Source organism: Gracilinanus agilis, chromosome 1 (genome assembly GCF_016433145.1).
Source record: "Gracilinanus agilis isolate LMUSP501 chromosome 1, AgileGrace, whole genome shotgun sequence".
Classification (NCBI taxonomy): domain Eukaryota; kingdom Metazoa; phylum Chordata; class Mammalia; order Didelphimorphia; family Didelphidae; genus Gracilinanus; species Gracilinanus agilis.
This window is the reverse complement of record NC_058130.1, coordinates 440,256,065-440,269,013: the sequence shown is the minus strand read 5'-3', so window position 1 is coordinate 440,269,013 and position 12,949 is coordinate 440,256,065. Positions and strand designations below refer to the sequence as shown.

Genomic DNA, 12,949 nt, shown 5'->3' with positions numbered 1-12,949 from the left:
AGGGAAAAGGACTATAAAAGTCCTGAACTTCCTGTCCAAGAGAGTCTTTGGCCTGAATTTCTGGCTTGGAGGATCTTGGACTGTGGCTTGGAGCTACAACTTGGGACTTCGACCTGGGACTCTGGCTCTTGGACTGCTTCTGGTAAGACTGCTCCTGGATCTTCTTTAGAGCTTCGGCTTGGGTGAGTGAGAAGCTGACCCTCCTTTCCTGGCTTCTGGAGAGATTAATTCCAGAGAGGCCTCCCCTTCTTGGAGGAGGCCACATGGATTGAACCCTTGTTAAATTCACCACTGAGTCCTCCTGGCCTAGGGGTTAATGAGGCCTGCCAGGGTTGAAGCTGGGGACTGGAGCAACATTTAGGGTGATAGGCTAGACTTCTTACTCTACTCTCTTTCGCATTTCTCTACTTTCATTCTTCCCACCTCTTTGCAAATAAAGCTATTGAAAGGCAACTTGATTTAAGCTATAATATTTTTAAATTGGTGACCACAGTATTATCTTAGAATTCTCATATATTGATAAGTCAAACCCTAAATTTTAATTCCTTACAAATGTTTAAAGCCTTAGTAGAAGTGAGAAAAAAATCCCAGGAGATTTTTATTTAGAATAACCAGAAGAGCCTGTGCAAATAATGAATATTGTATATTAGCAGTGATAATGCATACTCTGTCTCATATTTAAGGTTCAGACATTTAGCACTTAAGACAGATACTATTTCCTCAAAGAACACACGATTTGGAATCAGAAAACCAGCATTCAAGTTCTAGCAAACCATATTGCTATTCTGAGCCTCAACTTCCTCATCTAGAAAATAGGCATAATAAAACTACTACACTATCTAGTCCACATAATTGTGGAGAAAATGCCTTATAATAGACCTTGAGGCCCTATTGAAATGGAAATTCTATTACTGCTTGTGCTCTACTAAAGAGTGCTGCTGTTAAGAAAGCATTTTGTAAACTGTAAAGCACTATTTACATGTGAGTTATAACTACAATAACAATTATTATTTTGAATTGAACATGTAATCTAGAATTCTTTTCATCTATGATTAGCTTTCTTGGCTAATTTAAAAGTTTTATCTTTTTAATTAAAAAAATTACATTAAAATTATTCTTAACATTTAAAAAAATGAGTTCCAAGTTCTCTCCCTCCTTCCTTAACCCTTTCTTTGAAAAAGCAATTTGATAGATTATACATATATAGTTAACATAAAACATTTCCACGTTAGCCATGTTGTAAAAGAAAATGAAGACCAAAAGAAAAGAAAGAAAAAATAAAGTTTTAAAAGTATGCTTCAATCTGCATTCAATTCTTTCACTGGATGTGGATAGCATTTTTCATCATAAGTCCTTTGGAATTAGATCATTATGTTGCTGAGAATAGCTAAGTCATTCACAGTTGATTATTATGCAATATTGTTGTTACTGTGTATAATGTTCTACTGGTTCTGCTCAATTCATTTTGTAGCAGTTCAAGGAAGTCTTCCCAGGTTTTTCTGAAAGCTTTCTGCTCATCATTTTTTATAGAATAATGGTATTCCATCACAATCATATGCTACATCTTGTTCAGCCATTCCCCAAATGATGGGCATCACTTCAATTTCCAATTCTTTGCTAGTACAAAAAAAGATGTTATAAATTGAATTTTTTAACTTAAAGGAATCTTAATACATAAAAAATGTATTATGAGCTTCTATCCATTAAAAAATTGAGATGTTGAAAAGCAATCTTTTCCTAACTAGATGATACCTCTCAAATGCTTTCAAAATTGCATCTAACCTTTCTTTCTGAAGAAAGTTAAGTCAATAAAGTATATCCTTTATGTTTTGTTAATACTGGGAAAACAGTTTTTAAATGTGCAAAGTCTAACTGCTTTTCAAGCAGTTAAAAAAAATATGGCACTATATCAAGAAAGATGCCAATAAAATGGCAGTGGCACAAAGATTCAAGCCAATCTCTAATGTTGCAAGTTAGTTTTAATATCATGTAATGGGTTTTTAGATAAACAAGGAGCTTATGGAATTAAGAACAGAAAATAAAATACTGCTTAATGTTAATACCTTGCTAATTATTTATATATGCATATATTAATTTTATAGTCTCATTCAAAACTACTTGCTACTGACTAAATTTAAGCATAGATTTTTTTTTAGTATTTTTAATTAAATTTCTGTACAACAAATAAACCTAACCATTGTAAACAAACATATTTACACAATTTTACATCCTAGAATTCTGACTAAAGCAAAGATACACGACAATGTTCTACTCTTCATCTGGACATTCATCATCCTCTGTGGGATCAGGTCGCAAAGGACAAGATTTTCTTTTAGGTTTTCCTAGGCCACTACTTCCTGCTTCTGCTTCATCAGGAATTTGATTCTCTTTTTCTGAAAGTTTAGATGACATCCCAAAGAATTCTCCAATTCCTTTTTGCCATGTGGGTGTTGGCCGTATACATACTGGGTTTCCACCTGCATACTTACTTTGAGCTTTCCGGGACTGAGGCGAGAGAGAAGAGTTGACCCAGCACCTTCCAGGGTGCCCGAGCGGCCACCACTTTGCGGTAGGAGCCTGGCACGCAGTCAGACTTAGTCCGTACCATGGCCAAAGCGGGAGTGGATGGCGTAAAAACTGGGTCAGCGGACAGCACCCGAACCCTCCCGAGAGCCACGCAGTTGGAAAGTTCTTTTATGTTTCTCTTAACTCTTATCTTTGTACTTCAAAATTTCTCTGCACCTTTGGGCTTTTCATTAGGACGTGGAAGTCTTCTCTTTGATTAAAGGTCCATTTAAATTTTCTCTCCTGTAGGGTTTTACTATTTTGCGGGGTAAGTTTTTCCTGGCTATAAGCCTGTATCATTTGGTGGATGCTAAATTGTATGTGATTCTGACTGTGGCTCTAAAGTACTTCAATTCTTTTTTTCTGGCTGCTTGCAATATTTTTGACTTGGAAGCTCTAGATTTTGGCTATGCTGTTCTTGGGTGTTTTCATTTTAGAATTTCTTTCAGGAGGTGACTAATAGATTCATAAAATTTTTAGCTTACCACTTGGGTTTAAGAGAACAGGGCAATTTCGTTTTTTGATTTGATTTGATTTGATTTTTTAAAAAAATATAATGTCTAGGTTCTTTTCTTTTTTGGTTGTGACTTTCAGTAAGTCCAGTGATTCTTAAATGATCTTTCCCTGATCTGTTTTTTAGGTGAATTGTTTTTTCAGTAAGATACCTTAAATTTTCTTCTATTTTTCAGTCTTTGGATTTTATTTTAACATTTCTTCTTGTTTTATGGAGTCATTATTTTCTATTTGATTCATTATAATTTGGGGGGAATTTGTTGCTTGGGCAAAGTTATGTGTCTCTTGTGCTAAGCTGTCAGTTCCTTTCCAATAATAACAAGGTTTCCATTTATTTTCTATTTTTAAACTAGTGCATTTACTTCTTTATAAAAACATTTGTGAACTTTTTTTCCCTTCTTAAACCCTTGCTTCTTCTCTTCCAGGAATTCTAGTTATATTTGTGCTCAAGTAGTAATGAGGCTTTTGCTTGCATATGTTTTTGAGTTATTCTCTTTTAAGTTTGTGTCTTAAGGATCCTGCTTCCGTAATAATTTTTCATGGTGGTATTCTTTGTTTGCTTGTTTATTCTTGTAGTCTCCTGACTAACTTCATATTTTATATAAAGGCCAGGTTTGCATACTTCTAGAGGGAATGTCCAGGTTGGTTCTTTTGCTACTTTCTTGCAGGCATATTGAGTGTTGTATTATTTTAGGATCTCAGGGCAAGCTTAGGCTGGGGACCTTTTAGCATTCATTGTTCTCAAAGGGTTCTGAGCCAGGGCTAAGTCTAATTGTTCTTCTCTTGGACAGAACTTTGCAAATTCCTGACCCGGATTTCAGTTTGAACAACACATCTGCAAATTTGCCCCACCTGGAGTTGCATGATACTATTGCTAGACTTAGTTTCTAGCAGCCAGTTGGAAAACTCTACTGAAAGAATCTCTTTTAGGCTGGAATACCTGTCTTGGTTATTTCTCCTGCAGGTTCTTAAATAGGCTAGAAAATGTAACTTGAGACCCTGCTTTGCTTTTACTGTGAGAGCCACTCAGCTGCTGCTTGCTTCTCAATTTGCTTCTTGCTGGATCTACAACCTAGGGTCCAAGACTGCCCCTCACCCTGGAATGCCACTCTTAGGCACAGGATACCTCCTTAATGTTCCCTATAGCTCTGACTTAGAATTAAGCAGTAGGGAACAAAGCTGCCATTTATTAGTTACTGTTGTACTCTGTACAAGCTTAACTTTTTTTTGTGCTAGATCTGGGACCATTTATCTTTTCTTAGGTTTTCAGTTATCTCCCTATCTGAAATACAGCTTAAAACAGAAAAGTTAGCAAAAATGCTGCCTCTGTATTGCAAAGGACCATCACAAAACTCGAGCTTTTTGCTTAATACAGAAGTATTAAACACATGGTCTGTAGAATACTCTGCAGTGCTGCTCAACCAGATTAAAATGTATTTGGGAAATGTCTAACAAAATATGTAAAAGTACAATTGAACATCAATAATATGAATATGTGATTTTTAAAGTCAATATATGGGCTTCACTAATTCTTTTTATGATTTAGTGACTTCTATTTCTATTTGAGTTTGACATCATTTATTTGTTTATCTAAACTGGTACCATTCGCAGGCCATAATCCAATCTAGCATGTGTAAAATACAGCTGCAAATTTGAATCAATAGGATATATGAACTGTAGGGAATAATAGATCAAAATAGAAGGGGAAGACAGAAGAACTATAAAAAATAGAAAACATAAAGGATAATCTAGAAGTATTTAGGAAACAGACAAGTTATTTTTCTTACATTTCAATTACTGTAGGTATCAGGATATACTAGATATTATGATTACTAAGGTTTATAATGATGAAAATGAATAATCAAGAAAAATTAAGTTATATTCAGCATACTTTTAAAGCATAGGAACATTAATTTATAATTGGGAGAAAGTTAAATTAGCTAGTTTTTTCCTCCAATTTGTGAAATCCTAGCTCTTGCTATTTAGACCAAAATGTTATCTTTTTGCTCTATAGAGTTTGAGGCCTGTAGATCTGAGTTCATATGTTACTCCGGACACTTATGCTAGCTGTGCGGCCCTGGGCAAGTCTCTTAACCTCTGTTTGCCCCCATTTTCCCCTTCTGTAAAATGGAGATAATAATAGCAACCTTCCAGGGTTCTGAAAATCAGCAAGTTACTCCTGTTTCATGAAAAATGTTGACAAAATGTTACTTCATCTTTAATTAGTTGTATAACAAAAACTATCTTAGACTTCTGAAATGACTTCAGAACTCACACAGTTCAGGGATTCTTAACCTTTTTTTTTGTACTATGGACTCCTTTGGTTTGGTAAAATTCAAGAACCCTTCTCACAACAATGTGTTTATTTCCATAAAAAATGTAGGATTTAATGGGAAAACAATTATGTTGAAATAAAGATATAAATATTTTCCCGTCCAATTTTATCAGACCCCTGAAATCTACATACAGAGAATCCACAAATCCAGTTTAAGAAACCTTAGTCTAGACTACTCAATAATGTTCCTGACAAATTTCATCTAGCCTATGTTCAAAGATTTCCTTATGATAGAAGAGAACTCATAACTTCTTGAGGCAGCCCATGCCACTTGAAGAAATCTAATCTATAAATTATAAAGTTTTTCCATATGTGAAATCAAAAGTCACCTCTCTAGTTTATTCTTTTGTTGTTGTTCAGTCATTTTAGTTGTCTCCAACTCTGACACCATTTGGGATTTTCTTGGCAAAGATATAGGAGTGGTTTGCCATTTCAGCTCATTTTATAGATGAAGAAACTGAATCAAACAGGGTTAAGTGTTTTGCTCAGGGTCCCACAGCTTAGTAAGTATCTGAAGCTATATTTGAACTCGGGAAAATTTCTTCCTCACTTCAGGCCCTGTCTTGCTCTGTCACCTAGCTTCCCATAGCATATTCTAATTAGCATATTCTAATTATTCTTAATTCTGCAGCCTGGGGCTGACTGAACAAACCTAAATTTTTGAGGGTGGAGGGTGGGGAGGAGGAGGCATGACAGCTCTTGACATAATTTAAGATAGTTTTACATTTCTCCTTATCTTTCTTATCTCTCTATGAAATATACTTGGTTTCTTTAATCACTCTTTATATGACATGGTCTGTAGTTCCCTGGTCACTCTTCTCTGGATATTCCTGTCCTTCCTAGAGCAGAGCACCCAAAGTTGGACCATAGCACTTACTTGGTGGTCTGACTTGATTAGGGTCAAGGAGGACTCTCACTTTCCTGATGCTGTTTGTGCTTGATGTAGCCTGATGTTAAGCATGCATTCCCCTGAAATTGTCACAACTTTCTCACGTGAATAATTGTCCAATTACTCCTCCATTCTGTACTTGTGCACTTGATTCCTTGACTTAAAATGTACAACTTTACGCCTGTTAAAATTTATTGTGGTCCATTGTTCTAGACTGTTGCAAAGATTTAAAATTTGACACTTTAATTATTAACTATCCCTCCTATAAGAGGGAAATAGGTTTTAAAGCAGATTTGGAAATTTAGACAGGCAGGCAGGAGCTGAGATTCCAACCTGGAACACAGGGAACTCTCAAAAGGCAGTTGGGTTTTGAAGGAGTTGGGAAACCACTGACCTGAGAGACCTGTGGATTTTGAGTATCTCTAAGCAACATCTGGGACCTCTCAACTAGCAGGATCAAGGAGTACAGGTGGAGAATACTGTCTTGCTTGGTGGACAAGCAATGTCAATCTCCCTGATTTCTCTGAAGAGTTATTTGACTGGTTTCTGTGCGCTTGGAATATACTTGGACTACTTCCGATCAAGACTTACCAGACCATCTACATGAGATCCCATTTGTCCCTTGTGTCTTGGCTGCCTGTTTAGTGTAGTGTAAGGATTACCCAGATCTTTAACTTTTAACCCTGAATAGTGTTTTACGTTAAGTGTGACCTTTCCCCATTATCCCTAACTCCTATAGTCTTTATTAAGCCTGTGTTTATAAATCTTTTGATCCATTATTATTCACTGTTATTTGTTGGTTTCATAGACTTCCAGGCTAGGTGGATCTGTGGTGGCAGTTGATATCAACTGCCAATCCATGATTTCCCCATTCCTTGTATTTTGGTGTGATTTGTGTTTCCCCAACTTGTTAGGTTTCAGTCTGATATTCCCTGTCCAATCAGTCCTCCTTCTCCCCTTTCTCTAAACCCAGTAATATTAAAGTTACCCATAAGACTCCTAACTTTGTGTAATCTACTTATTTGAAAACCTGGGACATAATATGTGCTTAATAAATGCTTGTTGAGTGATTGTTATACTTTCATCCAAGCCATTGATTAAAAAAAAAAGTTGAAAAGAAAAAGTAATACAGCAGGGTTTGAAAAAATTCTTATTTTTTCCAATTATGAGAAAACTGCCCTTTCCTCCTATACCAAATGAGAATAAAAGAAAGACAAAACTCCTGATATAACCATGTATATCAAGAAAAACAAATTTCTGCATTGGCCATGTATAAAAGAAGAAAATAGAAATATATTTGTGTTTATGTAAGCAGTGCATAATTTAACATGCATTTTTATATAGCACACATGTATGCACATATACACATGTAAATACACATGTGTCTCATTCTGTAGTCTGCCTCTCATTTCTTTATCAGGAGAGGGGGAGTATGTCTTATTATCGGTCTTCTAGAATTTCAGTTAGTTATGCCAATCAGAATTTGTAAGTCTTTCAAAGTCAGTTAGGTGGTTCAGAGGATAGAACACCAGACCTGGAGTCAGGAAGATCAGAGCTCACATCCCTGTTGGCTTGGAAGCTGGAATTGGAGTCCAAGCCACACCACTACTGGTTGCTTCTAAACTTAATTGCATAGCCCAGGACCTGCAATTGCCCTTTACCTTGGAGTGCTTCATTGTTATGTGGAAGCAATCCCAGTTTCTTTAAAGCTTTGGTAGCTTATTCTCAGGTGGTATAGCCTAAAGCAGGGGTCGGCAACGTATGGCTCTCGAGCCATATCTGGCTCTTTTGAGGGCCAGATATGGCTCTTTCTGCAGGAGCCATAAAGTCAATGTTTTTTCAGGCTCTGTTACAGGAGCGTGCACTGTGAGCACTATACAGCTCTCACGAAATTACATTTTAAAAAATGTGGCATTTATGGCTCTCACGGCCAAAAAGATTGCCGACCCCTAGCCTAAAAGAGCTAGTGATAGACTACATATCTTTTGTCAGAGGAATAGCCTTCTTGAAGTTTAAGGAAGTTAATCACCAGGTCACCTTCATTTTAATGAGGTGGATTACTTGGCACAGTGAATGGAGTGTGGTTCCTGGAGAGCTGAGTTCACTTAGGGTCTCAGACACATTAGCAGTGTAATCCTGAGCAAGTCACTTAACCTCTGTTTGCCCCATTTATTTCCCCATCTGTAGAAGGTATGTAGCATACGCTAGATATATGTTAGCTCTTATTATTATTATGCCACTAGCACTCTTTGTTATCTCCTATTTGGTAGGGGGTTTGGGATCAGTGAAACCTCAGAGCCTTGAATTATTAAAATACACTATCTATTTGTTTATCTATTTTGTTTCCTTTTCAAGCCAGCTTATGACTTCTGTGAATGTGAAATCCCCTACCTTCTTTTATGATTTAATCATTAATAGTTTAAATATTAAATTGTACTAGAAATAATCATTTTTAAAAGTAAATCACATAGCTGGTATGAAGTTTTCTGATATTTATGCTCAATTGTGTGAAATTGTTGTTCAAGCACACCCGTATGGTATCTGATTTGTACTTTACTTCTTTTTGGTAGATTTTTGCTGACTGTACTTGATGTTTAGGAATAGTATGATGCTTGGGAGAAACCTGAAAAAGTATATTTTTAGAACAAAGTTTTTGGTTATTGTAATGTATAGAAAATGGTAAGCCATTTTTTCTATACATTACATTATATAAGGAGGCCACTCACATGGCTCAGGATGGGTCTTTTGGTCTTGACCAGAGTCTGGCTTTATTGTGAGATTGGCTTCCTCTCTCAATAAACCTATTTCTTTTGGCTTGGAGACTTTTTTGGTTTTTACTTTTTTGTGTCTTGGCTAATAGATTTTTACCACACTTCTAGTTGATAATCAAAATAAACTTGTTTTTCTTCAAGTATTTGTTAATGAAATGAAAGCCACGTTTCATACGTTTCCCTTGGCAACTCCAATGGAGGGATTTTCTATTTTACCAACCCTTTTGTTATCTTTGTATTCTTTTCTCAAATTTCCTTTTCTAGTGTGTGAAGTAAACATATTGGGGGACCTCCATTCCAGTCCAGTCCTGAAAAAGACTCACTCTAATGGATGGACAGAGAAGTCACATGTCCGATGTGATGGCATGAGGGTGCCCTCAGAAGTCAGACAGCAAGTTGTTGGCCAATGGAAGGATGGGCGGAGTAGCTTAGGTTTGAAAAGCCAGAGAGGAAAGCTGAATAGCACTCTGGCTGGCTCTTTCTCTGAGTTCTATTCTTGCCATCTCTGGCAAGTAGCAGGACACCATGCCAGCTGCAATTCAGGACTGGAGTTTTACTTTTAAGTTAGAAAGGCCGGAAACCTTATTTCTCTCTTTCTCATTACTAATAAATGCTTATAAATTTAGTATAAAGCCTCCAAGATTAATTTTTTATTCATAACACCAGGCTTTGAGATAGTTTTGACAGATCAGTACCATCTTTTGTTTTGCTAACCTTGTCAAACATTTATATTGCATCCCCATTAAACATGTAGTTTTACAGTTTATTTAGACTTTACTTAAAAAAATCAATTATCTTTATTTTTATTATTATTTTTAATTCTTTATTTTCCTAATTACATATAAGAATAATTTTCAACATCACTTTTTTGAAATTATGAGACCCAAATAGTTTCCTCTCTCTTCTCTCTCCTCTCCCAATAGTGGTAAGCAGGTTAATCTGGGCTATACCTTTATTGTCATCCAAAATGTTTCCGTATTGATCATTGTAGTGAGAAAATACTTGCATAAAACTGAAAGTCAAAATACTAATAAATTAAAGTGCAAAATAGTTTGCCTTGATCTGCATTCCAACCCCAACAGTTCTTTTTCTGGAGGTGGATAGCATTCTTTGTCATAAGTCCCTTAGAATTGTCCTGGATCATTTTGTTGCTGAGAGAAGCTAAGTCTTTCACAATTAAAACATTTTATAATATTGCTTTAACCATGTATAGTGTTCTGGTTCTGCTTATTTTACTCTGCATTATTTCATGTTGGTCTTCCCAGCTCTTTCTGAGATCATCCTGTTCATTATTTCTTACAGCACAATAATATTCCATCACCATCATATCACAGTTGGTTCAGCCATTCCCCAATTGATTTACAATTATTTGCCACCACAAAAAGAATTGCAATAAATATTTTTGTACAATTAGGTCTTTTCCCCCTTTTTTGGATCCCCTTTTTTTGGATCTCTCTGTGATACTGACCTAGTAGTGGTATTATTAAATCAAAGAGTATGCATAGTTTTATAGCCTTCCAGGCATAATTTCAAATTTCCCTCCAGAGTTGTTGGATAGACTTTACCTTTGATGAAGTAGATATAATCTCTGTACTTTGGATTATTTTTGTCTTTGAAGCTTCATTGTTTAGCCCAATTCTTTTTATAATATTGCCATAAATTGAGGAGATTGGGCTAGATGGCCTTTGAGGTGCCTTCCAACTCTAAATCTATAATCCTAGGATCCCAGGATTCCAGTATTAATATATATTAAGTTGTAATGAAGCTCAAAATGGATTTGAATATCCTGGTCAGGCCTGGTTTCTTTTACCTTTTAGTGGTTCTATTTATTTATTTGCTTAGGAAAGGCTATCATAGTAAGACCTTCTTCAACCTAATATAGAAATTGTTGGGAGTTCCATTGTTTCTAATTCTTTTCCTTCAAGTATGCTTTGTAGCTGGTGTTATGACCGTTGAGGAACTTGATTGTAAAGATGTAGTTATTAAGAAAGGGTACTTACACTGGGTAATAGCTACTTCATCTTAGGATAAAACTTTATTTTGTCTTATTTTCTATGTATCATATTCCAGTTCTTTCTATTGTTTCTCATCTTGAGTGAATGATCTTATGTACTTGGTGTTACCTTTATAAGTGAAGTTTTTCTTTTTTACTTATAAATTCATCCCTTTGTATGGCATATATATGTATATATATATTTTAACCTTACCTTCTGCCTTAGAATCAATATTATGTAAGGGCCAGGGAATGAGGGTTAAGTGACTTGCCCACACATCTGGGAAGTGTCTGAGGCCAGATTTGAACCTAGGACCTCTCCTCTCTGGACCTGGCTTTCAATCCACTGAGCTATCCAGCTGCCCCCTGTATAGCATATTTTTGAAGTATGATGACCATTTGAATTGTTTCATATCAAATCCCTGATGCTTAGGACTTCAGGTGTCATAGATAAGTTACTTACCCTCCTTAGGTCTTAAAATTTCCTCACATGTATGATGAGGAGTTTAAACCAGATAGTCTCTTGACTTTGCATTGGGAATTTTTCTTTCTTTACATTTTTTTTAATATCCCAGTGATTTAAATTATCTCTGTATTTTTTCTTGTTCTATTATCTTTGCTTTTTTGAAGTGTTTTTTTTAAGTTGACCATTCATTTTGTCTTCTAGCAAAAGATTTGTTTCTCATTGGTTCCATATTCTTAAATTTTCTATAGATCTCTCTACTTTGTTAATTTTCATTATTTTTTCTTGTTCCTTTTTAATTAATGGCATATTTTTCTTTATTTACTTATAAAATCCATTTTTTATTGCCATCAGATCTTTATTTTCCTTTGAGTATCTTTGACACACTTTTGTAAAGGCCCACGATTTGTTTCTGAGACTGTTACTGCTCACTTAGTGATTATGGCTATTGTTTATTGTTTTTCCCTTTTGGAATCCAAGTTTTGATTCTTTTCATGTATAATATTCATTGTTTTGGAATTTTTTATTATGTTTGTGTAATTCTTTTTATTGCCCCTTTTCCTTTTGTGAGAAGCTATTTTAGAGGCTTTTTGATTACTCCTTATTTTCAGTTCAACTCCTCATTTTTATTTTGAGCTTTTTGTGTTTGTTTTTGCAGAAGGTATTGGGGAGCTGGATTCCCTTGTACTATCTTATTCCTCTGTCTTGTTAGAACTGGCCAGTTGCCTTAATATTCTTTTGTACTTCTTTTAAATTGATTTTAAAGTTTGAATATTATTGTCAAGTACCAAGAAAATTATGTATCAACCTCTAATCATCCAAAGATATTTATGCTGTTAAAGACAATAAATTCTAGAAGTTATTTTCCAGTTTTATATAATTTGTTTTATATAATTTTGATAGATTCTCTTCAGTTTCCTATTTGCCATGTCAGTGGGTTCCACGATGACTTTGGATAGGAGCCAAATATTTAAATGGGAAATATCTATACTTCGGCCTTATTGGTAATTGGAGGAGAAAGATATAATCTGTGGAAGAGATAGGAGCCTGAAGAATCTGGTTATGATTTTATCTACAATTAGCATCATACCTTTCAAAATATATATTTTAGCAATGTCTTACAGGTAGTGGATATTCAGTTAATTCTGTTTGTTTGATTTATGAACATTGTTCCAGTAAGTTGGATTAGGAAATACTTTGGTGCTTAGACTTAGAATGATTTGTTGATTTTCTTCCCATGTTTAAGTGTTGGCTTGTTTTCTATAGGTTATTGCAGCTGCAAAAGAAGGATTCAGAGCTGTTGGTTATGAGTTAAATCCATGGCTAGTTTGGTATTCTAGGTATTGTGCCTGGAGAGAAGGAGTCCATGATGCTGCAAAGTTTTATGTTTCAGATTTGTGGAAGGTAGGTATATACATAC

The 12,949-nt window shown here is 35.3% G+C and overlaps 1 protein-coding gene and 1 pseudogene across 1 annotated transcript in view; one reads left to right on the top strand and one right to left on the bottom strand.

The window, feature by feature from the left end:
* The window catches only part of ATPSCKMT (ATP synthase c subunit lysine N-methyltransferase), a 36,759-nt gene that overhangs the window by 10,386 nt on the left and 13,424 nt on the right, over positions 1-12,949 (top strand). The window contains exon 3 of the mRNA XM_044657879.1: positions 12,796-12,933. Coding sequence (XP_044513814.1) covers positions 12,796-12,933 — 138 coding nt within the window. The remainder of the gene's footprint in view (positions 1-12,795; positions 12,934-12,949) is intronic.
* Positions 2,269-2,608, bottom strand: LOC123231592 (annotated as a pseudogene).